This window comes from Coregonus lavaretus, assembly GCF_964263955.1.
Source record: "Coregonus lavaretus genome assembly, chromosome: 23".
Classification (NCBI taxonomy): domain Eukaryota; kingdom Metazoa; phylum Chordata; class Actinopteri; order Salmoniformes; family Salmonidae; genus Coregonus; species Coregonus lavaretus.
In genome coordinates, this window is record NC_140010.1 from 6,272,304 (window position 1) to 6,300,296 (window position 27,993).

General features: G+C 45.9%; 1 protein-coding gene across 1 annotated transcript in view; it reads left to right on the plus strand.

The window, feature by feature from the left end:
- Positions 1-27,993, plus strand: part of LOC311150705 (kelch-like protein 24) — a 45,862-nt gene that overhangs the window by 2,109 nt on the left and 15,760 nt on the right. Inside the window, exons 2-5 of the mRNA XM_084188217.1 lie at positions 648-751; positions 1,281-2,125; positions 4,752-4,936; positions 10,528-10,646. Coding sequence (XP_084044343.1) covers positions 677-751; positions 1,281-2,125; positions 4,752-4,936; positions 10,528-10,646 — 1,224 coding nt within the window. The 5' untranslated portion in view covers positions 648-676. The remainder of the gene's footprint in view (positions 1-647; positions 752-1,280; positions 2,126-4,751; positions 4,937-10,527; positions 10,647-27,993) is intronic.

A 27,993-nucleotide genomic window follows, 5' to 3' on the forward strand; every position in this document is an offset into this window, starting at 1 on the left:
ACCAATCTAAACATTGTTAGCTGATATGCTGACTGTCAGTGACTGACATAACAAGAGAACAACTGCTGATGCACAACCACGTTTTGAAATGGCACCTGGTGTGTTCTACTATTCTTACTCTCAATAGTAAGTTGAGACCCCACTGAGTTCTAAAAATAAAAAAAATAAAAATATTTTGTATGTCGCTTATGCCTGGAAGCGGCCCTGTGTGAATGGCTCAAGTTTATAAGCCCTCAAAACTACAACTTTTCTTCTACCCTGAAGACAGTGGAATTGTTAGTACAACTAGTTTTCTCTCTCTGAAGCTCAAAGCAGGCTGTTTCCCATGTGACTTCTTTATGACTATTGCCTCTGGAGAGTACTTGGTTTCTCCATTTCGTCACAGCAGTGGTTCAAGTTCAGTAGTTAAGTTCAACTTCAAGTGACTTGTATAACTTGATTTGTACTTATATATAACGATTGTAAGATTTGATCTAGAGCTACATATGCTTATAACACGTCTATAAAACATGCACAATCAGATCTACTGTTCCTTAGTGTATATCACCACATGTAACATGATCCGGTATCCGGTCGGTCTAACCTTATTTCCTGTTGTCCCTCCCGGTATCCGGTCGGTCTAACCTTATTTCCTGTTGTCCCTCCAGGTATCACATAGGTCTATAGGGCAGCAGCCATGGTGTTGATCCTGGGCAGACGGCTCAACAGGGAGGACTCTGGGACCAGGGACTCCCCCGCCGTCAAACGAAAGGTGCTCACTAAACCCACACATTTTATCACAACTCAGAGTTCTTACTAGTCCTGATAAGTGTTTTGAAGTGCAATATGTATCAATTATTTCTCCAGTGACAAATAAAAACATACTAAAAACAAATTTTTCCAAGAAGCAAAACAAACTGAACATGGCCAAGACATTACATTTTACATTTTCGTCATTTAGCAGACGCTCTTATCCAGAGCGACTTACAAATTGGTGCATTCACCTTATGATAGCCAGTGGGACAACCACTTTACAATATATCAAATCTATATATATATATATTTTTTTTTGGGGGGGGGGGGGGGGGTATAAGGATTACTTTTATCCTATCCCAGGTATTCCTTAAAGAGGTGTCTCCGGAAGGTGGTGAGTGACTCCGCTGTCCTGGCGTCGTGAGGGACCTTGTTCCACCATTGGGGTGCCAAGACCCTCAACACCTTCAGTTTATCACTTTTGACTGTAGATTAAAAGTTAAAGAGTAGGCCTTTAAAATGAAACTCATTCTTCTCATCCCTCCAAGGTGTTCGAAGTGGACTCCAAAACTCTGACCGGTAATGAAGTTCTGGACTTCTCCTCCGGCTCCTCCCACTCGGAGGCCATCTTGCAGGTGTTCAACGAGTTCCGCGACAGCCGCCTCTTCACTGACGTGGTCATCAGCGTGCAGGGCCGCGAGTTCCCCTGCCACCGTGCAGTGCTCTCCGCCTGTTCCTCCTACTTCCGCGCCATGTTCTGCAACGACCACCGCGAGTCGCGTGAGATGCTGGTGGAGATCAACGGCATCCTGGCCGAGGCCATGGACTCTTTCCTCAGCTACGTCTACACGGGCCGCGCCAAGATCACCACCGACAACGTGCAGTTCCTCTTCGAGACCTCCAGCCTCTTCCAGATCTCCACGCTCCGCGACGCCTGCGCCAAGTTCCTGGAAGACCAACTCGACCCCTGCAACTGCTTGGGCATCCAACGCTTCGCCGATGCCCACGCTCTGAAACAGCTGGCCAGCCGCTGCCGCTCGTACGCCCTGGCCAACTTTCCTGACGTGGCCCAGCACGAGGAGTTCCTGGACCTGAGGAGAGATGAGTTGGAGGAGTACATCTGCAGTGACGAACTGACCATCGGGAAGGAGGAGGTGGTGTTTGAGGCGGTGATGCGCTGGGTGTACCACAGTGTGGAGCCCCGGAGGCCCGTGCTTAAGGACCTGCTGCACCACGTCCGGCTGCCCCTGCTGCACCCCAACTACTTTGTCCAGACAGTGGAAGGAGACCAGATCATCCAGACGGCGCCAGAGTGCTACCAGCTCCTCCACGAGGCCCGGCGGTACCACGTACTGGGCAACGAGATGATGTCCCCCAGGACCCGCCCACGCAGGTACAGTGCAGGGGATGTTGGGAGGTGTAGTTCAGAGACTTGATCAGTCAATCAATTCAATAGAACTGTATTGTTCCTCAAGGGGAAATTGATTTGGCACAGCTTTTGGGATAGAACAATTCAACAGATCTAGGTAGGGCAGAGTTCACCTCATGTCTTCAAATAGTCCTCTATTTATTGTAAGGCCCTGAAGGCACTAGGGCCCACTCAGATATGAGGAAGTGTTGTGACTGAACACGGTACAGTTCCTTCTTCCCTGCAAGTCAACTGGAAGACAGATTATATGTCATCTCTAATTCCTCTTGGCTCATCACTCATCTGTCACAATCATTTTATGGGGATTAACTCTAATCCTAAAAAGAAGGATAGGAAATGTCTGTTTGCAAACAAAAACCACTGCCACTTTGCTCTCAGCTCAGGTAAAGAACCACCCACCTTTGTCTCTGTGAGGAGAAAGATGAGAGAGAGAGAGAGAGAGAGAGAGAGAGAGAGAGAGAGAGAGAGAGAGAGAGAGAGAGAGAGAGAGAGAGAGAGAGAGAGAGAGAGAGAGAGAGAGAGAGAGAGAGAGAGAGAGAGAGAGAGAGAGAGAGAGAGAGAGAGAGAGAGAGAGAGAGAGAGAGAGAGAGAGAGAAAGAAAGAAAGAAAGGGATAAGACAGAGATGAGTGAAAGATAAGAGGAAGAATGTCAGACTCAGTATTCCACTGTTTTCTCCTCCACAGTAGATGGTTTTGGGTTACAACATGAATGTGTGCCTGCAGTGTTATTGTGCAGACACAGAGGTTTGTTTTATAGTCATGTTTTGTAATGAAATTGTGTCATGAGGTGGAAGAGCTTGTCCATACACATTCCAGTTTTTCTGCCAGAATAACGGCTATGTTGCAAGCCTTTGTAGCCTTAACCATTCGTACATTGGGTCTTGTTTTAATAGCAGTAGTGAAGCAGCGAGTCACATACAGCCCCGTTTTGTTTGTGTACGATATACATAGGATCATATGAGTGTGTGTGATGAGTTCATCCACAGAGAATGTTCTGGACGTGTCTTTATGTATTCTGTGTTACATGTTAGAGTATGTGTGATGAGTGTTAGCAGATCAGTTCAACTGGTCTTTAAAGCCACATAGACACGTCTGCTTTTTTAGACGTCACTGGTTTCAACAGTGCTTTTCTCCTGTCACTGGTTTCAACAGTGCTTTTCTCCTGCCTGCGGAGTTGTCTGGGTTAAGTATTATTTGACGCTGGGTGCCAGTTAGCTAGCAGGGAGGTGACGTGTCTCTCTCAAGAGTACCGTGTCAGTATCCAGGCAGATCAGAACTGGCGTGGAGCCTGCCGTCTGTCTGTGTCTGTCTGGGTCTGTCTGGGTCTGTCTGTCTGTGTCTTTCTGTGTCTGTCTGTCTGTCTGTCTGTGTATGTGTCTGTCCGTGTCTGTCTGTGTCTGTCTGTGTCTGTCTGTCTGTCTGTCTGTCTGTCTGTCTGTCTGTCTGTCTGTCTGTCTGTCTGTCTGTCTGTCTGTCTGTCTGTGTCTGTCTGTCTGTCTGTGTCTGTGTCTGTGTCTGTGTCTGTGTGTGTAGCCCCAGGACCCCTAGTTCCAGCTCTTGCCAACAGATGCATGCCATCACCAACTTTCAGCCCCCAACAGGGCCCCCATCTCTGGGGAAAGCCTGGGGCTCTGAATGCTCTCTGTGGATCACTCACCTGAGTTTAGCTCCACACACCCCTGACCTCAGCTTCTTACCTATGACCTGCACTCGTCATTACCAGTGCTGTGTCTAAACAGAAAGGGGGAATGTAGGGGAAAGGTATGGGGAAAGTGTAAGAAAACATGTTGTTGGCTAGCAAATTGACTCCCTGTATAAATCAAGGTTAAATGTCATTGAGTTTGATTTAGAGTTAGGATATTCTGAAGTTTAATTATAAAGGATTAAGGATTCTTGACAGTACCACATAGTGTGGAGTTGCAGTGAATCGCTCCCCCCAACCGAAGGAAATCATGTCATAGCCCTGGCATGCACTTTCCAAACAGTGAGGCAGATAGAGAAGCATTCAGTTGGTTTATTGAGGTCATTGATATTCAGTGGTCTTTAGTAGGTTATTTCTGTTGTTATGAAGAATGTGTATTTTGAGTCTTTTGCCAGGTAGACAAGTACAATCATGTGAATAAAGTATGACATATTACACGTTGTGAATTACCAGTCTATAGCTGTGCAGCGTACTGCCTTCTCTTTTTCACTCTAGTCATAAATCAAACTGACTGGCCTGTATTGTGGTGTTGCTTAGTTGTATCTCATTGCTGTCTCGTTTTCCCACAGTCACCTGCATTGTGTATGTTCCTCTGGAGTTGTGCTGTGTTGTGTAATGTTGCTATGTGTAGTCTTTCTGTGCTGTCGTCTTATTTCTCCACAGCGACTAGTGTTAGGTTTATTTTGATGAGTCTTGTTACTCTATTGTTGGTTTATTCTCTCTCTCTCTTTCTCTCTCTCTCTTTCTCTCTCTCTCTCTCTCTCTCTCTCTCTCTCTCTCTCTCTCTCTCTCTCCTCTCTCTCTCTCTCTCTCTCTCTCTCTCTCTCTCTCTCTCTCTCTCTCTCTCTCTCTCTCTCTCCCCTCCTTCCTCCTTCCCTCTATCTGCAGGTCAACAGGCTTCTCAGAGGTGATCGTGGTGGTGGGGGGCTGTGAGAGGGTGGGAGGGTTCAACCTGCCCTATACAGAGTGTTACGACCCTGTGACGGGAGAGTGGAAGTCCCTGGCCAAGCTCCCAGAGTTCACCAAGTCAGAGTACGCCGTCTGTGCCCTGCGTAACGACATCCTGGTCTCAGGTGAGCTCCTCGTCTGTTGGCTGACAGTCTGCCATCCTAAACAAGGATTAGTCATGGAATATGTCATCATGAATTGGTTATGTCAAGAAAGAGATCAGGAAATGCCAGGAAGTATACATGGGAGCCATCTACTTTAATTGGTTAATTGTAGTAACATCCTTCCCTTGTATCATCTGCTTAATGACCACAGATAGCTAGAATGATTGGATAGGGCTCTACCTATCACTATAACCTATGCTACCAGTCCAGATGGCCATTAATAGAGACAGGAATCGCTGGTCCGACCAGGAAAAAATGAAAAACTCAGTCATTCAAGAAAGGAGACCAGCTAAGGGAATAATTATTTTACAGCCTATTGAGACACACAGCTGTAGAGTACTCAGATATGTCTTCCCTCTCTGTGGAGTGAAGAAAAGGGAGTAATGTAATGTAATGTTAGCCATGTGTTTTTTGTTTTTTTATAAGAGGAAAATGTGAGAGCAACATCTGGACACACTCTGCAGGCGCGGTGCCCAGGGAGGCCCTTATTGGCCAGCTCACTCATTCCATCTTTTCCCATTGGCCAAGAGTCAGGGTCACACGGCTCTTTGTGCTTTATAGCTTTCGAGGATAAAATTGCTCATAAATGCTGATCTATGGTCAGTCTGAGTCTTACCCTCTAATGGTTGAGGTTAGGGTTTACGGAAGGTAAGCTGATCCTAGATCTGAGCCAATGAGGAACTTCTACCCAGGGCTTTTATAGCCATTTGACCGGGCTGATTAATACTGGGAAAAGTGTGCTGACCAAGTGTGGCGCAAACTGCCCTTTTTAAAGCCTCAGTGGGCCCAAGTTTAACAGGGCATCAGTAGGATAACGTCATCTACAGTCCCTGATGAAAACAGAACGGGTTCCAATGTAATACCAAACCTCAGGCTTTCCCTGTAAGTTCACAGTCTGGCCTTGAGGGAAAGAGTTCAGTGTTTATGTCTTGTGCTCTACATGTCCTCACGTGTGCGCTATCAATCTACCCGCAAGCCATGCCTGGAAATGTCAACATATTGTCCCCCTCCCTCCCTCCCTCCCTCTCATATCTCTTGCTCTCTCTCTTTCGGTCACTCATTCCTCCTCTTATTATTTATTACCCTCTCTCATTCTTCATTGGTCTTTCTCTCTCCCCATTAGTTCTACTAGTTTCTTTCCCTTTCCCCTCCTTTCTTTCTCTAACTTTATCTACAACATTTTCCCCCTTTATTGCCCCTCTCTCTCTCTCTCCCTCTGTCCCTCTCTCTCTCTATCCCGCCCTCTCTCTCTCTCTCTCTCTCTCTCTCTCTCTCTCTCTCTCTCTCTCTCTCTCTCTCTCTCCCTCAGTCCCCCCCTCTCCTTTCCTCTCTCTCACCTTCTCTCCCTCTGTCCCCCCTTCTCTCTCTTCTTCCCTCTGTGGCTCTCACACACCTACTCTGGAGGGTGTCCATCAGTACAGCTGCAGTAAAGCCCAGTCTTCAATAGGATCAGAATGAGATGAACCGTGACTGTGACCATGACCCTAAACATCTTTCCCACAGTGACTGCATACTTCAGCTCTCAACACTCACTGTCAATGACCACAATATGACCAAACGGTTCACCTCTCTGCTCACCACTGTGGGTATCCTAACCTGAACTGATGTCAGTGGGAGATTTGGGTGGCCATTTGACCACATTAACCAACCCAACCAACGCTAATTTCACTGGATTCCTGCAAATCCAGAATTCCAGAACACACCAGTGATTGTATTTGACAGTAGTTGGAATGTTCAAAATAACTCAGAGATCGACCGTAATGATCTACTGTACTATACCTACATTTCTGAGAAAGCTGTCAAATAAATCACCTTTGCCTCCTGTGTCTCGGCATGCCCCTCTCCTTGACTTTTCCTAAGGGGTGTTTTTAACGTGACGGTCCGTCCTCCTGTGTAGGAGTTGATGCTCAGTAGGAACACTTCCTTCCTGTGAGAACAGACCTGGTTTGGAAGCTTAATGAGTAGGTTCAACATCATGGTGCACTTTGAAGTGTTTGAAGTTTATTTGTTTTGTTTTTTTGTCTTGAAAACTGGTTCTTATCATATGCTCTGTTTGTTATTTGGAGACAGACAGGAGCCAGAGGGTGGTAGTCTATAGAGATGGAGTAGAGATGGAGAGACCAATGTGATTATCAGTTGATTAGTAACAGTACCTTGACTGACTGACTGACAGACACCACTATTAGAGGGTTATATAATAGTCACATACCACTACCCACCACTCACACATAACAATGGCTGTTGACTATGACTTCATCTACTTTGTCCTATCCTCAGTCTTCACCTAAAATAATTCTCTGATGGAAGTCACATGGCATTATGTTTCAGCCAGCGTTTTCACAAAAAATTATTTTCTCAAAAAACGACTGGTTTCCACTATCCAGTCTATTCCTATGGGTGGACAGAAGGGGAATCAGAGGACTGGGACATACAGCATTGTCCATTGTTTGGTTTGTGTGACGTCAGGATCAAACACGAGCCTCTGTCTGTAGCCCCATCTGCCCAGTTGACAGCTGGCTGTTGATGTGTGGAGCATTTAATGATAGTAGTCACTCAGTGCCTCAGAGGTTTGTCTCAATGGACAACATGAATGCAACCAATAAACCGGCTTAGCTGAATACAAAAAAAGAAACCAACACATTTGTTTTTTTCTGGACAGCCTCTGAGGTCATGTTGCTGCTCGCTGCAGTACACAGCCAGCCTCTGAGGTCATGTTGCTGCTCGCTGCAGTACACAGCCAGCCTCTGAGGTCATGTTGCTGCTCGCTGCAGTACACAGCCAGCCTCTGAGGTCATGTTGCTGCTCACTGCAGGACACAGCCAGCCTCTGAGGTCATGTTGCTGCTCACTGCAGTACACAGCCAGCCTCTGAGGTCATGTTGCTGCTCACTGCAGTACACAGACAGCCTCTGAGGTCATGTTGCTGCTCCCTGCAGTACACAGACAGCCTCTGAGGTCATGTTGCTGCTCGCTGCAGTACACAGCCAGCCTCTGAGGTCATGTTGCTGCTCGCTGCAGTACACAGCCAGCCTCTGAGGTCATGTTGCTGCTCGCTGCAGTACACAGACAGCCTCTGAGGTCATGTTGCTGCTCGCTGCAGGACACAGCCAGCCTCTGAGGTCATGTTGCTGCTCACTGCAGTACACAGACAGCCTCTGAGGTCATGTTGCTGCTCGCTGCAGTACACAGCCAGCCTCTGAGGTCATGTTGCTGCTCGCTGCAGTACACAGACAGCCTCTGAGGTCATGTTGCTGCTCGCTGCAGGACACAGCCAGCCTCTGAGGTCATGTTGCTGCTCACTGCAGGACACAGCCAGCCTCTGAGGTCATGTTGCTGCTCACTGCAGGACATAGCCAGCCTCTGAGGTCATGTTGCTGCTCGCTGCAGTACACAGACAGCCTCTGAGGTCATGTTGCTGCTCGCTGCAGTACACAGCCAGCCTCTGAGGTCATGTTGCTGCTCGCTGCAGTACACAGACAGCCTCTGAGGTCATGTTGCTGCTCGCTGCAGGACACAGCCAGCCTCTGAGGTCATGTTGCTGCTCACTGCAGGACACAGACAGCCTCTGAGGCTCTATAGACACCCTTTCTTAATTATGGCTAAACACCCATTCTAAGACCAACAGACTGTGACGGATTGAGAAATAATTTCATTTCATTGTTAGAAGATAAGCTCTAGCAGTTGGAGCAGGTGTGGAGGAGTGAAATGAAGATGGGACTTCTGATCTTAATGTTTACCAGCTTGGCAATTATATTTGATGTATCATATATTGTCATTAAGACATGCATAATTATACTTGTCAATGTTATGAATATGTCTTTATGTCACCATAGGACTTATCATCTGGTTTTGTTGCTTCCCGCTGGGCACAGATGTCAATTCAATGTCTATTCCACGTTGGTTCAACGTGATTTCATTGAAATTAAGTGGACACAACGTTGATACAACCAGTGTGTGCCCAGTGGGATGTTATTGTTCATATTGTTGTTTTGGGATTCTGTTGAGGCTGAGTCTGGCTAACATGCATGACCCCCTGGTTAATCGTTTCTCCTCTACTCTCTCTCTCTCAACACAGCTTCACAAACACTGAACCATCTGTTTGTTTAGAAGAAATCAGTTTGCCCTGAGCCAGTAGGATGATTCTGATGAGGGTTTTCTTTCTGTGACACTCAGCATTCATGTCAATCTCCCAACATCTTCATATCAAGTCAGAGGGAACTCATGTACAGGGAAAAACTTGACCTATTTCATGACTTCTCTCAAAAACATAGAGTCATGTTAAACATGAAAACAGTCAAACATGATTTGTTGAACTGTCCGTTTACCCTGCATCTATTCCATTGTTTCTATTGTGTTAGCAAAAAAGTCCTGTTGGTTTAGTGATGTCTTTGTTTTCACAAGGATCAGTGGGGCCTTTTGATTGACTCAGGCTGTAAAGGAACAGCAGGCAGGTGCTGAGGGAGGGAGGGAGGGAGGGAGGGAGGGAGGGAGGGAGGGAGGGAGGAGAGAGAGAGAGAGAGAGAGAGAGAGAGAGAGAGAGAGAGAGAGAGAGAGAGAGAGAGAGAGAGAGAGAGAGAGAGAGAGAGAGAGAGAGAGAGAGAGAGAGAGAGAGAGAGAGAGAGAGAGAGAGAGAGAGAGCGAGAGAGAGGAATGGAAGGAGAGAGAGAGAGAGCAATCGAGCGAGTGATGAAGGGAAGGAGAGAGCGAGCGATAGCGAGAGGGAGAGAAAGAGGGAGGGAGTGAGGTGTTGTGTCAGAGCTTGCTAGCAACGTGTCTGCAACCTGGTTGGTTTAACTACACATGTTGTTGTTGCTTCTTGCTGAGGAGAAGAGAAAAAAAACAGTTCCTTAAAGTACATGTTTGCCCAGAGACAGGGAGTAGAGGAAATCATCCAACTGCTGCTTTATAAAGAAGTGTAATAGGCCAGGGTGTGTGTCTGTGTGTGTCTCTGTGTGTGTTTATGTGCTATACGTGTGTGTTGTAATTTCGTCTTTTTTTTATCAGGTTGCGTGTGTGTATGCGTGTGTTTTGTTTGCTTCGTGTCAGAGTAGACTGATTAGCAGGATTACCCATGAAGCCTAGCTCAAACTTTTAACTCAGATTAGACAGAGTCAGCTGTGCCTCACTAAATGTGACCTTGACATTTGAGCCCAAATACATAACCCATGCACAGTTTGGATGTTGTTCAAGATCAACTCAAGATCAACTTGGATTGAATTGGACAGATTTTAGGATTGATGCTTGCTTTGTTTTTTTTGTTGGTCTCAGACAAAACAGTTTTCAGATGAGTAAAAACAGCCGAAGAAGACAATGACAAGACAACACAATGACAAAGTTGAAACACTGTTGTAGTAGAGGTGGTTCGGTGAACTACACTCTCACAAGATGAGTCACCTTGCCTGAGACCTTTGTGCTACCTCCCAGTGTTAATGCCTAGGCTTTAGCTCATTGGGCTAACACCGACCAGAGTCACGCAGACTCAAGGCTAACAGTGTTGTGTGTGTGTGTGTGTGTGTGTGTCTGTGTTTGTGTGTGTGTGTGTGTGTGTTCCAGGGGGTCGTATCAACGGCAGAGACGTGTGGATGTACAACTCCCAGCTCAACCTGTGGATCAGAGTGGCTTCACTCAACAAGGGACGCTGGAGACACAAGATGGCCGTCCTACTGGGGAAGGTAAGCAGATGACCTAACCACCCTTTATTTACTAATCTTTCTGTTTATTGATGTATTCATTGTCCCCACGTTGAAATCGAGGAGGGGACTGTGGATCTGTCTCCGTCTGTTAGAACGTTTGTACGCTCGTCACACGCCATATCTCAGACAGTACTGGCCCGATTTTTACCAAACTTGTGTGAATGATGCATCCTGCCATAGAGATCCGGCATTTACAAAATTACACTGATTGGCCAGATGGTGACGCTTTAAAAAGCGATTGAAAATGCAAACTTTGAAAGGTCACGCCCCTCGCCCTGTTTGACCTAAAGTCATGACATTCGGTACATAGGTCCCTCTCCTCACAAGGAACACATTTGCCTCAGGGACCCATAAGATCCACCATGATGGATTTTTCGCCATTTAGAATGTTGTGAAAAACACTTAAAACTCTACTCCTCTGGCAGCGAAGGACCGATATTTACGAAACTTGATATGTGGCATCTATGGACCCTCAACGCAATATTTTCCAGACTGGTACCTAAAACAACATGGCCACTATTGACCAATAAACATTCACATGGACGTGGTCTGGCACATAAATGCATATAAATCAGTCACAGATATTTGTATTGTAACACAATTTGGTACGCATGTTGCAAACACTGTCAAGACCCAACATGTTGCCTTGTTATTCATTATAATTATTCATTATTCACTATGTATTCTTTATATATCCATTATCGTTCTCAATGCTGGGCAAAGTACATATACAGTGGCTTGCGAAAGTATTCACCCCCCTTGGCATTTTCCCTATTTTGTTGCCTTACAACCTGGAATTAAAATTGATTTTTTGGGGGTTTGTATCATTTGATTTACACAACATGCCTACCACTTTGAAGATGCAAAATATTTTTTGTTGTGAAACAAACAAGAAATAAGACAAAAAAACTGAAAACTATTCACCCCCCCCCCCAAGTCAATACTTTGTAGAGCCACCTTTTGCAGCAATTACAGCTGCAAGTCTCTTGGGGTATGTCTCTATAAGCTTGGCACATATAGCCACAGGGATTTTTGCCCATTCTTCAAGGCAAAACTGCTCCATCTCCTTCAAGTTGGATGGGTTCCGCTGGTGTACAGCAATCTTTAAGTAATACCACAGATTCTCAATTGGATTGAGGTCTGGGCTTTGAATAGGCCATTCCAAGACATTTAAATGTTTCCCCTTAAACCACTCGAGTGTTGCTTTAGCAGTATGCTTAGGGTCATTGTCCTGCTGGAAGTTGAACCTCCGTCCCAGTCTCAAATCTCTGGAAGACTGAAACAGGTTTCCCTCAAGAATTTCCCTGTATTTAGCACCATCCATCATTCCTTCAATTCTGACCAGTTTCCCAGTCCCTGCCGATGAAATACATAGTTTACGTTTACGTCATTTAGCAGACGCTCTTATCCAGAGCGACTTACAAATTGGTGCATTCACGTTATAGCCAGTGGGTTAACCACTTTACAATGTTTTTTTTTGTTTTTTTTTGGTGGGGGGGGGGGGGGGGGTGGTGTTACATTATCCTATCCCAGCTATTCCTTAAAGAGGTGGGGTTTCAAATGTCTCCGGAAGGTGGTGAGTGACTCCGCTGTCCTGGCGTCGTGAGGGAGCTTGTTCCACCATTGGGGTGCCAGAGCAGCGAACAGTTTTGACTGGGCTGAGCGGGAACTGTGCTTCAGCAGAGGTAGGGGAGCCAGCAGGCCAGAGGTGGATGAACGCAATGCCCTCGTTTGGGTGTAGGGACTGATCAGAGCCTGAAGGTACGGAGGTGCCGTTCCCCTCACAGCTCCGTAGGCAAGCACCATGGTCTTGTAGCAGATGCGAGCTTCAACTGGAAGCCAGTGGAGTGTGCGGAGGAGCGGGGTGATGTGAGAGAACTTGGGAAGGTTGAACACCAGACGGGCTGCGGCATTCTGGATGAGTTGTAGGGGTTTAATGGCACAGGCAGGGAGCCCAGCTGTCACGCCCTGGCTCTGGGGACACTGTTATGTTGAGCCAGGGTGTGTATTCTATGTTTGTATTTCTATGTTGGCCTGAGTGACTCCCAATCAGAGGCAACGAGTGTCAGCTGGTTGTCTCTGATTGGGAGCCATATTTAACTGTCTGTCTTTCACTTTGTGTTTGTGGTTTCTTGTTCGTGTTGGTTTGTGTTTAAACCATAGACGTCACGTTTTTTCGTTTGTTGTTTTGATCGTGTGATCATTTAATAAATATAATATGTTCACCTTCAACGCTGCACATTGGTCTCTCCCTGACGATCGTGACAGAAGAAACCACCAAAACCGGACCAAGCAGCGTGTCCAGGAGCCATCGCTAGCAGATCTCCGTGGCAACCTCGACTGGGTCAAGCCTAGTGAGGAGCAGAGAGGGTGGACTTGGGAACAGTTGAGGAAGAGCTTCGACTGGGTCAAGCCCATTGAGGAGCTGAATAGCGGGAGTTGGAGACAGAGGAGCGAGAGTTGGGCGAAAACGATAGAGGCCTGGCCCACGGGGAGGAGAGACCCCCAGAAATTTTTTAGGGGGGGGCTCACGACGTCGGGGCAGCAGGAGGCCGCGATAGAGCGGTCCAGCGGGTTGGCAGAGGAGGCCGCCAGGTTACGGGGGCCACTGGTCGAAGAGGGGATGGAAGGTGGAGAGGCACGGCGAGAGGTACTGGGGTGTGTTACCAGTCCGGTCCGGCCCGTTCCAGATCCCGGTGTAAGGCCAGTGGTGTGTGTCCCCAGTACGGTCCGGTCTGTTCCTGCTCCCCGCACCAAGTCTGTGGTGTGTTTCGTCAGCCCTGTCCGGCCCGTTCCTGCTCTCCGCACCAAGTCTGTGGTGCGCGTCGCCAGCCCAGTCCGGCCCATTCCTGCTCCCCGCACCAAGTCTGTGGTGCGTCTCGTCAGCCCGGCTCGGCCCGTTCCTGCTCCCCGCACCAAGTCAGTGGTGCGCTTCGTCAGCCCGGCTCGGCCCATTCCTGCTCCTCGCACCAAGTCTGTGGTGCGTTTCGTCAGCCCGGCTCGGCCCATTCCTGCTCCCCGCACCAAGTCTGTGGTGCGTTTCGTCAGCCCTGTCCGGCCCGTTCCTGCTCTCCGCACCAAGTCTGTGGTGCGCGTCGCCAGCCCAGTCCGGCCCATTCCTGCTCCCCGCACCAAGTCTGTGGTGCGTTTCGTCAGCCCTGTCCGGCCCGTTCCTGCTCTCCGCACCAAGTCTGTGGTGCGCGTCGCCAGCCCAGTCCGGCCCATTCCTGCTCCCCGCACCAAGTCTGTGGTGCGTTTCGTCAGCCCTGTCCGGCCCGCTCCTGCTCCCCACACCAAGCCAGTGGTGTGCGTCGTCAGTCCAGCACGGCCCGTGCCTGTTCCCCACACCAAGCCAGTGGTGTGCGTCGTCGGTCCGGCACGGCCTGTGCCTGTTCCACTGGTGCCTGGTCCGGCACCGGTCAGATGCGTTACGCCGGAGCTAGAGCAATCCGCTCCATCAGTGTGCAGTCCAGCTCCGGCCAGCGGGGCCAGACCGGACCAGGGGTACTTTGGGGGGTTGGAGAGGGAGTGGGGATCAGGCCCGGAGCCGGATCCGCCGCCAAGGCGGAGTGCCCACCCGGTCCCTCCCCTGTGGTATTTAGTTGGCGCGGTCGGAGTCCGCGCCTTTAGGGGGGGGTACTGTCACGCCCTGGCTCTGGGGACACTGTTATGTTGAGCCAGGGTGTGTATTCTATGTTTGTATTTCTATGTTGGCCTGAGTGACTCCCAATCAGAGGCAACGAGTGTCAGCTGGTTGTCTCTGATTGGGAGCCATATTTAACTGTCTGTCTTTCACTTTGTGTTTGTGGTTTCTTGTTCGTGTTGGTTTGTGTTTAAACCATAGACGTCACGTTTTTTCGTTTGTTGTTTTGATCGTGTGATCATTTAATAAATATAATATGTTCACCTTCAACGCTGCGCATTGGTCTCTCCCTGACGATCGTGACACCAGCCAACAGCGAGTTGCAGTAATCCAGACGGGAGATGACAAGTGCCTGGATTAGGACCTGTGCCGCTTCCTGTGTAAGGCAGGGTCGTACTCTCCGAATGTTGTAGAGCATGAACCTACAGGATCGGGTCACCGCCTTGATGTAAGCGGAGAACGACAGGGTGTTGTCCAGGGTCACGCCAAGGCTCTTCGCACTCTGGGAGGAGAACACAACGGAGTTGTCAACCGTGATGGCGAGATCATGGAACGGGCAGTCCTTCCCCGGGAGGAAGAGCAGCTCCGTCTTGCCAGGGTTCAGCTTGAGGTGGTGATCCGTCATCCATACTGATATGTCTGCCAGACATGCAGAGATGCGATTCGCCACCTGGTTATCAGAAGGGGGAAAGGAGAAGATTAGTTGTGTGTCGTCTGCATAGCAATGATAGGAGAGGCCATGTGAGGATATGACAGAGCCAAGTGACTTGGTGTATAGCGAGAATAGGAGAGGGCCTAGAACTGAGCCCTGGGGGACACCAGTGGTGAGAGCACGTGGTGCGGAGACAGCTTCTCGCCACGCCACTTGGTAGGAGCGACCGGTCAGGTAGGATGCAATCCAAGAGTGAGCCGCGCCGGAGATGCCCAGCTCGGAGAGGGTGGAGAGGAGGATCTGATGGTTCACAGTATCAAAGGCAGCAGACAGGTCTAGAAGGACAAGAGCAGAGGAGAGAGAGTTAGCTTTAGCAGTGCGGAGAGCCTCTGTGACACAGAGAAAAGCAGTCTCAGTTGAATGACCAGTCTTGAAACCTGACTGGTTTGGATCAAGAAGGTCATTCTGAGAGAGATAGCAAGAGAGTTGGCTAAAGACGGCACGCTCAATGGTTTTGGAGAGAAAAGAAAGAAGGGATACTGGTCTGTAGTTGTTGACATCAGAGGGATCGAGTGTTGGTTTTTTGAGAAGGGGTGCAACTCTCGCTCTCTTGAAGACGGAAGGGACATAGCCAGCGGTCAAGGATGAGTTGATCAGCGAGGTGAGGTAAGGGAGAAGGTCACCGGAGATGGTCTGGAGAAGAGAGGAGGGGATAGGGTCAAGCGGGCAGGTTGTTGGGCGGCCGGCCGTCACAAGTCGCAAGATTTTATCTGGAGAGAGAGGGGAGAAAGAAGTCAAAGCATAGGGTTGACGAAGTCATCCACAGAGAGGGAGGAGGGGGGGGGGGGGGGATTCAGCAGAGAGGAGAAGGTGGCAAAGAGCTTCCTAGGGTTAGAGGCAGATGCTTGGTATTTAGAGTGGTAGAAAGTGGCCTTAGCAGCAGAAACAGATGAAGAAAATGTAGAGAGGAGGGAGTGAAAAGAAGACAGGGTGGTAGAAAGTGGCCTTAGCAGCAGAAACAGATGAAGAAAATGTAGAGAGGAGGGAGTGAAAAGAAGACAGGTCCGCAGGGAGTCTAGTTTTCCTCCATTTCCGCTCGGCCGCCCTGTTCTGTGAGCTCGCAATGAGTCATCAAGCCACGGAGCTGGAGGGGAGGACCGAGCCGGCCGGGAGGATAGGGTACATAGAGAGTCAAAGGATGCAGAAAGGGAGGAGAGGAGGGTTGAGGAGGCAGAATCAGGAGATTGGAGGGAGAAGGATTGAGCAGAGGGAAGAGATGATAGGATGGAAGAGGAGAGAGTAGCGGGAGAGAGAGTGCGAAGGTTGCGACGGCGCATTACCATCTGAGTAGGGGCAGAGTGAGTAGTGTTGGAGGAGAGCGAGAGAGAAAAGGATACAAAGTAGTGGTCGGAGACATGGAGGGGAGTTGCAGTGAGATTAGCAGAAGAACAGCATCTAGTAAAGATGAGGTCAAGCGTATTGCCTGCCTTGTGAGTAGGAGGGGACGGTGAGAGGGTGAGGTCAAAAGAGGAGAGGAGTGGAAAGAAGGAGGCAGAGAGAAATGAGTCAAAGGTAGACGTAGGGAGGTTGAAGTCCCCCATAACTGTGAGGGGTGAGCCATCCTCAGGAAAGGAACTTATCAAGGCATCAAGCTCATTGATGAACTCTCCAAGGGAACCTGGAGGGCGATAAATGATAAAGATGTTAAGCTTGAATGGGTTAGTGACTGTGACAGCATGGAATTCAAATGAGGAGATAGACAGATGGGTCAGGGGAAAAATAGAGAAAGTCCACTTGGGAGAGATGAGGATTCCTGTGCCACCACCCCGCTGACCAGATGCTCTCGGGGTATGCGAGAACACATGGTCAGATGAGGAGAGAGCAGTAGGAGTAGCAGTGTTCTCAGTGGTAATCCATGTTTCCGTCAGCGCCAAGAAGTCGAGGGACTGGAGGGGAGCATAGGCTGAGATTAACTCTGCCTTGTTGGCAGCAGAACGGCAGTTCCAGAGGCTGCCTGAGACCTGGAACTCCAAGTGGGTGGTGCGTGCAGGGACCACCAGGTTAGAGAGGCAGCAGCCACGCGGTGTGAGGCGTTTGTATAGCCTGTACGGAGAGGAGAGAACAGGGATAGACAGAGGCATAGTTGACAGGCTGCAGAAAATGGCTACAATAATGCAAAGGAGATCGGAATGAAATGAACTAAACATCTGGGAAAGGAGAGAGCGGGGCCTCCCTCACCACAACACCCAAATATAACTCTCCCAACTTCCACCTCAGAAACTATAATTGTTGTAAACTACAGCGGTTCAATGTTTTCTAGGAATAGACTAACTTAGTTTATTCAGCTAGCTGACTAGGTACAGTATTCTTCCGTGAAAATCGTCCAGGGCACCTAGCCATAAGATGCCGCAGCCAGCTAGCATGCCGGACTCCAACAACACGGTTTAGCACCAATACTCGGCCACAACAAACCACCAGTGTGTCAGCACGCCAAGCAGATCGTTTGTGTCCGTGTCTAACGTTGTGGGTTAGTCCCGACAGCTTGAGCGAGTCCGTCGACAACTTATTCAGCCAGTTAGTTAGCTAGAATAGTTAGCATACTAGCTAGCCATTGCTTTCAGACAAAGAAGAAACCCCTCCTTTCACGGCACGAACACACAGAGAGAGCCAAACTAACGTTAACTAGTCACCCATGTCCCGAGTTCCTTGAACGACTATGGCTACCAAAAAACACAAATGTATGTTATGACTTACCCCTAGCAGCTACTGTTAGCTAGCCAAGTGCAAAGCTAGCCACTGAATTGACTCAGCCAGTTCGCGTCTGTTCGCGAGGTCGTTCCAGCTATTGTATACTAGTTGCTATCCAGGTAGCAACAAGCTAGCTAAATTTCAAGCACAGTAGCCACTTACTACCTAGCGTTAACGGTTCAGACAATGAGGTTAGAAAACAGCTGAATGGTAGGCAATTATTGTATGTAACTATTGTAGGCAGCCAGCTGGCATAATTACAGGCACTCTCAGGCGTAAAACAACTATACTGTTGCTAATAGTTGCCAGTAGCTATCCGCCAGCTAGTCCAGGTGGTGGTTTAGCCAGCTAGCTTCGTGCTACGCCGGGCTCAGCCGAATACAATACTAACCTACAATAATTACATACAACAACCCACGATAACTACCTACAATACCTAACTACAATCTAAATACATAGTTTTAGCCTTACTCGACAAAGCCCAAACTATGTATAAAGCCAAGCTTACCCGACTACCTCACCCGACGACGACCTCACCCTTTGCCTGACCAGCTCCTCTCTCATCCCCACAGCATGATGCTGCAACCACCATGCTTCACTGTGGGGATGGTGTTCTCGGGGTGATGAGAGGTGTTGGGTTTGCGCCAGACATAGCATTTTCCTTGATAGCCAAAAAGCTAAATTGTAGTCTCATCTGACCAGAGTACCTTCTTTCCTATGTTTGGGGTGTCTCCCACATGCCTTTTGGCGAACACCAAACGTGTTTGCTTATTTTTTTCTTCAAGCAATGGCTTTTTTCTGGCCACTCTTCCGTAACGCCCAGCTCTGTGGAGTGTACGGCTTAAAGTGGTCCTATGGACAGATAGTCCAATCTCCGCTGTGGAGCTTTGCAGCTCCTTCAGGGTCTCTTTGTTGGCTCTCTGATTAATGCCCTCCTTGCCTGGTCTGTGAGTTTTGGTGGGTGGCCCTCTCTTGGCAGGTTTGTTGTGGTGCCATATTCTTTCCATTTTTTAATAATGGATTTAATGGTGCTCCCAACCCTGATCTGTACTTCTCCATAACTTTGTCCCTGACCTGTTTGGAGAGCTCCTTGGTCTTCATGGTGCCGCTTCCTTGGTGGTGCCCCTTGCTTAGTAGTGTTGCAGACTCTGGGGCCATTCAAAACAGGTGTATATATACTGAGATCATGTGACACTTAGATTGCACACAGGTGGACTTTATTTAACTAATTATGTGACTTCTGAAGGTAATTCGTTGCACCAGATCTTATTTAGGGGCTTCATAGCAAAGGGGGTGAATACATATGCACGCACCACTTATTTATTTTTTGGAATTTTTTGAAACAAGTAATTTTTTTTCATTTCACTTCACCAATTTGGACTATTTTGTGTATGTCCATTACATGAAATCCAAATAAAAATCCATTTAAATTACAGGTTGTAATGCAACAAAATAGGAAAAACGCCAAGGGGGATGAATACTTTTGCAAGGCACTGTATACGATCTTAATTTGATCACTTTTTTGTTGCTGAGGATTTTCTTGCAACGGAGGAAATTCAGATTTTTGGTATTTAGTATTTTATAAGGATCCCCATTAGCTGTTGAAAGCAGCTACTTTTCCTGGGGTCCAAAAATTGAAAAGAAGGCCTAGAGAGCTGCCCTGCTGTACACCACACCCTACATGTTTGGCATTAGAGAAGCTTCAAAAACCATAAAACATATGTTTTCTCAACAATAGGTTATGGTCAATAATATCAAAGGCTGCACTGAAATCTAACAGTACAGCTCCCACAATCTTCTTATTATCAATTTATTTCAACCAATCATCAGTCATTTGAGTCAGTGCAGTACATGTTGAGTGCCCTTCTCTATAAGCATGCTGAAAGTCTGTTGTCAATTTGTTTACAGAGAAATAGCATTGTATTTGGTCAAACACCAACTTTTCCAACAGTTTGCTAAGAGCTGGCAGCAAGCTGATACAGTTGAAGTCGGAAGTTTACATACACTTTAGCCAAAAACCTTTAAACTCAGTTTTTCACAATTCCTGACATTTAATCTTTGTAAAATGTCCCTGTCTTAGGTCAGTTAGGATCACCACTTTATTTTAAGAATGTGAAATGTCAGAATAATAGTAGAGAGAATGATTTATTTCAGCTTTGATTTATTTAATCACATTCCCAGTGGGTCAGAAGTTTACATACACTCAATTAGTATTTGGTAGCATTGCCTTTAAATTGTTTAACTTGGGTCAAACATTTTGGGTAGCCTTCCACAAGCTTCCCACAATAAGTTGGGTGAATTTTGCCCATTCCTCCTGACAGAGCTGGTGTAACTGAGTCAGGTTTGTAGGCCTCCTTGCTCGCACACGCTTTTTCAGTTCTGCCCACACATTTTCTATAGGATTGAGGTCAGGGCTTTGTAATGGCCACTCCAATACCTTGACTTTGTTGTCCTTAAGCCATTTTGCCACAACTTTGGAAGTATGCTTGGGGTCATTGTCCATTTGGAAGACCCATTTGCGACCAAGCTTTAACTTCCTGACTGATGTCTTGAGATGTTGCTTCAATATATCCACATCATTTTCCTTCCTCATGATGCCATCTAGCAAAGCACCCCCCCCCCCAGCATGATGCTGCCACCCCCGTGCTTCACGGTTGGGATGGTGTTCTTCGGCTTGCAAGCGTCCCCCTTTTTCCTGCAAACATAACAATGGTAATTATGGCCAAACAGTTATATTTGTGTTTCATCAGACCAGAGGACATTTCTCCAAAAAGTAAGGTCTTTGTCCCCATGTCCCCAGCATCTTCACAAGGTCCTTTGCTGTTGTTCTGGGATTGATTTGCACTTTTTGCACCAAAGTATGTTCATCTCTAGGAGACAGAACGCGTCTCCTTCCTGAGCGGTATGACGGCTGCGCGGTCCCATGGTGTTTATACTTGCGTGCTATTGTTTGTACAGATGAACCTGGTACCTTCAGGCGTTTGGAAATTGCTCCCAAGGATGAACCAGACTTGTGGAGGTCTACAATGTTTTTTCTGAGGTTGGCTGATTTCTTTTGATTTTCCCATGATGTCAAGCAAAGAGGCACTGAGTTTGAAGGTATGCCTTGAAATACATCCACAGGTACACCTCCAATTGACTCAAATTATGTCAATTAGCCTATCAGAATATTCGTCGCCAAATATATTCGTTGCCAAACCCACTGGCTCCAGGCCATCTATAAATCACTGCTAGGCAAATCCCCGCCTTATCTTAGCTCATTGGTCACCATAGCAACACCCACCCGTAGTCTGCGCTCCAGCAGGTATATCTCACTGGTCATCCCCAAAACCAACACCTCCTTTGGCCGCAATTCCTTCCAGTTCTCTGCTGCCAATGACTGGAACAAATTGCAAAAATCTCTGAAGCTGGAGACACTTATCTCCCTCACTAACTTTAAGCATCAGTTGTCAGAGCAGCTTACCGATCACTGCACCTGTACACAGCCCATCTGAAATTAGCCCGCCCAACTACCTCATCCCTATATTGTTATTTATTTTGCTCATTTGTACCCCAGTATCTCTATTTGCACATCATCTCTTGCACATCTATCATTCCAGTGTTAATACTAATTGTAATTATTTTGCACTATAGCCTATTTATTGCCTTACCTCCATAACTTGCTACATTTGCACACACTGTATATATATGTATTTCTGTTGTATTTTTGACTTTGTTTTGTTTTACCCCATATGTAACTCTGTGTTGTTGTTTTTATCGCACTGCTTTGCTTTATCTTGGCCAGGTCGCAGTTGTAAATGAGAACTTGTTCTCAACTGGTTTACCTGGTTAAATAAAGGTGAAATAAAAATAAAAGCCTATCAGAAGCTTCTAATGCCATGACATCATTTTCTGGAATTTTCCAAGCTGTTTAAAGGCACAGTCAACTTAGTTTATGTAAACTTCTGACCCACTGGAATTGTGATACAGTGAATTATAAGTGAAATAATCTGTCTGTAAACAATTATTGGAAAAATGACTTGTGTCATGTACAAAGTAGATGTCCTAACCGACTTGCCAAAACTATAGTTTGTTAACAAGAAATTTGTGGAGTGGTTGAAAAATGAGTTTTAATGACTCCAACCTAAGTGTATGTAAACTTCCGACTTCAACTGTAGGTCTGCTGTTAGAACCAGTAAAAGCTGCTTTACCACTCTTGGGTAGCGAAATGACTTTGGCTTCCCTCCAGATGAGCTTCATGATTTACATAAATTAACTGAAAACACGCAATAACACATTAGCAGTATTAACAGTTAATGTATTAACAGTTATTAACATATTAACAGTCTTGAACTTTTCACGTAGCCTAATTTTTCCAGCTAATATCCTAACCACCGATCAAGCAACATTATGGACTAAACATTTAAATCCTGTTGCTGCAGGATTATATTGCTGCGACAATACTGGTCAAATTAAGATCTGTAAGCAGGTGATCTCCCTGTACCTCTCAAAATGATAATTTAGTCCTATTTGAACACCTGAAGGATGCATCTTTCCTTTCTCCCCTTCCTTGAATCACTTATTTGACATGATTGAGAAATTACAGCAATATTGAATATTTGAACATAGCATTTGGACATAGCATAAGTGCTACTGAATGTGTGTGTTAATGAATCGGTACACTAGCAATGCCAGATGTTTTCCCTAACTACTAAGCCACTCTGCTTGCAGCTACTGTATGGTACAGTAGGTAAGGTAGCTGGCAGCATTTACTTAGCAGTTAGTATCTAGCATCGGGTGTGTCCATGGAAACAGTCAATTAGAGTGACTGCCAAGAAGAGAAAAAAAACGTTACAGGAAGACAAGCAAATGTTACTTGGAAAATCAACTGTTGTGACAGAGCTGTTATCGCAGAGTTAATCCTGTATTTTTCCTTGGCTGATGAAACAGTGATTCTTAGCGGAAATTCCCTCCAGCCTCTTTATAGGTGTTCCCTCCCCTTTATAGGTGTCCCCTCCCTCCATCCTCTTAATAGGTGTCCCCTCCCTCCATCCTCTTAATAGGTGTCCCCTCCCTCCATCCTCTTAAAAGGTGTCCCCTCCCTCCATCCTCTTAATAGGTGTCCCCTCCCTCCATCCTCTTAATAGGAGTCCCCTCCCTCCATCCTCTTAATAGGTGTCCCCTCCCCCATCCTCTTAATAGGTGTCCCCTCCCTCCATCCTCTTAATAGGAGTCCCCTCCCCCCATCCTCTTAATAGGTGTCCCCTCCCCCCATGCTCTTAATAGGTGTCGCCTCCCCTTTATAGGTGTCCCCTCCCCCCATCCTCTTAATAGGTGTCAACTCCCCTTTATAGGTGTCCCCTCCCCCATCCTCTTAATAGGTGTCGCCTCCATTTTATCGGTGTCCCCTCCCTCCATCCTCTTAATAGGTGTCGCCTCCCCTTTATAGGTGTCCCCTCCCCCCATCCTCTTTGGAAATGGTATCATCCATCCACACTGTTGAACTTCAGTGGCGACTCTAGTTTTCCGTTTCTGCCTTCTGGCTAGTAATGACATCATGCCATATGCATCTCACGCTTCCCCCGGTCGCCTCCAGGCTCTACAAACAGCCACTTAAACTCAAACTTAAACTCAAACTTCCTGGAGCCATATAACCAGACTCATATTTATGGGAATTCCTCTTATATCTCCTACAGAGACAGGTTATGTCATATAGTTGCAAAACCATCAACTCAATCAACCTTTACAGACGGTTGAACTGTTGGCTTTGTGAGAGCATCTTTCTGCCATTTCAGCTGTTATGTATGAATTTAGCTGATTCCTAAAGCTAACTGCCATACTTGGTCCGATCCAACCCAGCTGCATTTCACCATGTCTCACTCCCATCCCAGCTAAAACCATGACCATTACTTGCATCTTGCCAATGTGGGGTGGATTGGAGTGAAACAAATGTAACAGTGGGTCCAATTGATTAGTATTTGTTTCGTTTCGTCTGTGCCCAGTGGTTTTCATTAGTAAATATCTCATTGGATCAGACGGTAACTGAAAACCTGACTGGTTCTCAACAGTGTCCTATTATAGTGAAATAGAATGGCAAGCTGACTGGAAACCATATCTGACCGGTTGTTTTAGCTGTGCCTTTGTTTTTAAAATATGTACTTTAATTGCTCTGGTGTGCCAGTTTCGCTGGTTACCTCACTGTGTAACACTGGTGTGTGTGTGTGTGTGTGTGTGTGTGTGTGTGTGTGTGTGTGTGTGTGCATGTTGTATAGCTGGTTACTTCATTATGCAGACTGGCCTCATTCAGGCCTTGAAGAGCCAGAGAAAGCCTGTTTGCGCAATCGCTGTAAATCACAACAAACCGCCCATGTTATGCCTTTGCTGACTGAGCCCATGTTGCACCAATTCAGCCCAAATTCTTCCAAGGGCCTTGTAGAGATGTGTGTGCATGTCGGACTCATGACATCTTCTGAGTTTACAGCCTGCTTTCTTTGACTCAGGCTATTAAAATGTTGTCTCCATTTAGTCATCTAGACATTTAGTCAGCGTTACTACCAGGTAATAACAGCATTCTTACACCAGTGGTCAGCATCTTCCAAGTCTCTCTCTGTCTCTCTGTCTCTCTGTCTCTCTCTCTCTCTCTCTCTCTCTCTCAATTCAATTCAATTCAACAGACTTTATTGACATGGCAAGTAAAATTACTTACATTGTCAAAGTATACATATAACAAAAATGGTGGGACCAACAGCAATAATAATAGTAGTAGTGGAAATGGGATTACCATTAACAGCAACTACAACAACAATATTAATGAGAATAACAATACATTAAAGCAATAGTAGTCGACCAGTCTCAACCTGACTGAGAAGACACATTACATGCTATGAAAGCCAAAACAAAACAGGAAATATTATTGACATTACATTACAATTTTCACTGGCTGTCCCTCAGGTTGTGGCAGGAGGACACATATTTGGCTGCCAAAATTGCACATTTTGGCTTTTCACCCAATAAATATTGAATTTTTTCTTCCTCTTTTATAGTTTCAAATTCGTTGTACTGAATGATAATTTTGGGAAAGAAAGATTCTCTTAGGTCTGAGTATTTGTCACAGTGTAATAGGAAATGCAGCTCTGTCTCTACCTCTCCCCGGGGGCAGAGTGAGCACAGCCTGTCCTCTCTGGGCAGCCAGGTTTGCCTGTGACGACCGGTCTCTATAGCCAGACTGTGCTCACTGAGTCTGTACCTAGTCAGTGTTTTTCTCAGTTTTCTATCAGTCACAGTGGTCAGATAGTCTGCCACCATGTACTGTCTGTTTAGAGCCAAATAGCATTGAAGTTTACTTTGATTTTTTGTGGTGTCTTTCCAATAGGTGATATATTTTTCTTTTTGCTTTGTGATGATTTGGTTGGGCCAGATTTTCTGAGTGCTATCCTGAGGCTCTATGAGGTTGGTTTTGTTAGTGAACTGAGCCTCAGAACCAGCTGGCTGAGGGGACTCTTCTCTTGTTTCATCTCTTGACATAGTAGAAATTTGATGGCTCTTTTTTCTATTCGAATAAGGAGGGGGTATTGGCCCAATTCTGCTCTACATGCGTTATTTGGAGTTTTTCTTTGCACTTGCAATACAGTCTTGCAAAACTCTGCATGCAGTATTTCGATTGGATGTTTGTCCCATTTGGTAAATTCAGTATTAGAGAGCGGACCCCATACTTCGCTGCCATATAGAGCAATTGGTTCTATAACTGATTGGAAAATGTTGAGCCAGATTCTAATTGGAATTTCGATTTTAATATTCCTTTTAATGGCATAGAATGCTCTTCTTGCTTTGTCTCTCAGCTCATTCACAGCCATGTGAAAACTACCTGTGTTGCTGATATTTAGTCCTAGATACGTGTAATTTTTGGTGTGTTCTAATAGAACTGTGTCCAAATAGAATTAATATTTGTCAGCCTGATTTCCTGACCTTTTTTGGAATATCATTATATTCGTTTTTTTTAGATTAGTTTTTTAGATTAGATTAGTTTTTTAGATTAGATTTTTAGATTTTTTAGATTAGTGGGAGACAGTAGCACCAGGTCATCTGCGTACAGCAGACACTTGATTTCAGTGTTGTGTAGGGTGAGACCAGGTGCTGACGATTCTTCTAATGTTTTTGCCAATTCGTTAATGTAGATGTTAAATAGTGTTGGACTTATTGGGCAGCCCTGTTTCACTCCACGTCCCTGAGAGAAGAAGTCTGTTTGCTTGTTGCCGATTTTAATCGCACATTTGTTTTTAGTGTACATTGATTTAATAACATCATATGTTTTCCCTCCAATACCACTTTCTATTAGTTTGTAAAAAAGACCTTCATGCCAAATTGAATCAAATGCTTTCTTGAAGTCTACAAAACACGAGTAGATTTTGCCTTTGTTTTGATTTACTTGTTTGTCAATTAGAGTCTGGAGGGTGTAAATGTGGTCTGTTGTACGATAATTTTTTACAAATCCAATCTGGCTTCTGCTTAGGACGTTGTGTTCATCAAGGAAATGATGTAGTCTGCTGTTTATGATACTGCAGAGAATTTTCCCCAAGTTGCTGTTAACGCAAATTCCTCTGTAATTATTTGGGTCAAATTTGTCTCCATTTTTATAAATTGGTGTGATCAATCCTTGGTTCCAAATATCGGGGAAAATACCTGCAGTTAGGATAATGTTGAAGAGTTTGAGTATAGCCAATTTGAATTTGTGGTCTGTATATTTGATCATTTCATTTAAAATACCATCAGCACCACAGGCCTTTTTGGGTTGGAGAGTGCAAAGTTTTTCCAATAATTCTTGTTCTGTAATTGGGGTATCCACAGGATTCTGATAGTCTTTGACTGCTGATTCAAGGATTTGTAATTTTTCCTGTATATCTTGTTGTTCTGGGCTCTTTGTTATATTGCTGTAGAGGTTTGCAAAGTGATTTCTCCACATGTCCCCATTTTGGATAGCCAATTCATTTACATTACATTACATTTTAGTCATTTAGCAGACGCTCTTATCCAGAGCTACTTACAGGAGCAATTAGGCTTAAGTGCCTTGCTCAAGGGCACATTTACGTCATTTAGCAGACGCTCTTATCCAGAGCGACTCACCAATTGGTGCGTTCACCCTATAGCCAGTGGGATAACCACTTTACAATTTTTTTGGGGGGGGAGGTTTGTTTAATTTATTCCAATTCTCCCAGAAGTGGTTTGATTCTATGGATTCCTCAATCACATCTAGCTGATTTCTAATGTGCTGTTCCTTTTTTGTTCTTAGGGTGTGTTTGTATTGCTTCAGTGTTTCCCCATATTGAAGACGTATATTTTTGTTGTCTGGGTCTCTGTGTTTATGATTAGATATATTTCTCAATGACTTTCTTAGATTTTTGCAATCATTATCAAACCATTTTTCATGATCTATTATTTTTGGTTTGCTCTTATGTTTCTTAAGATTAGCCAAGGAGGCTAATTTGTCAAATATAAAGTTTATGTTCCAAACGGCCAAATTTATACCTTCATTGGTGTAGGAGAATGTTAATGCTAAAAAGTTGTCCAGGAGAGATTGTATTTTTTGGCTACTAATTGCTTTTTGGTAGATTTCTGTACTGTTTGCACTCCATCTATAGGTCTGTTTAGTACCATGTAATTTATTGGGCTGTGATGCTTCATGGTTGGGTTCTGCTCTTTTCAGATACACTGTGATTTTACTGTGGTCAGAAAGAGGTGTTAGTGGGCTGACTGTGAAGGCTCTGAGAGACTCTGGGTTAAGGTCTGTGATGAAGTAGTCTACAGTACTGCTGCCAAGGGATGAGCTGTAGGTGTACCTACCAAAAGAGTCCCCTCTTAACCTACCATTGACTATGTACAGACCCAGTGTTCGACAGAGCTTCAGGAGCTGTACTCCATTTTTGTTTTTCACTTTGTCATAGTTGTTTCTAGGGGGGTATGTGGGGAGGGAAAGGTTGTTGCTTCCCGGTAGGTGTTTGTCCCCATGACTGTTAATAGTGTCTAGTTCTTCTGCTGTTCTAGCATTCAGGTCTCCACAGACCAGCACATTGCCTTGGGCCTGAAAGTGACTAATCTCCCCCTCTAGAATGGAGAAACTCTCTTCATTGAAGTAGGGTGACTCTGAGGGGGGAATGTATGTGGCACAGAGGAAGACGTTGTTATCTGTTAAGATAGCCTCCTTGTTGATTTTTAGCCAGATAAAGAATTCTCCTGTTTTGATCAATTCGATTGAATTAGTTAGTTCAGATTTATACCATATTAGCATTCCCCCTGAGTCTCTTCCCTGT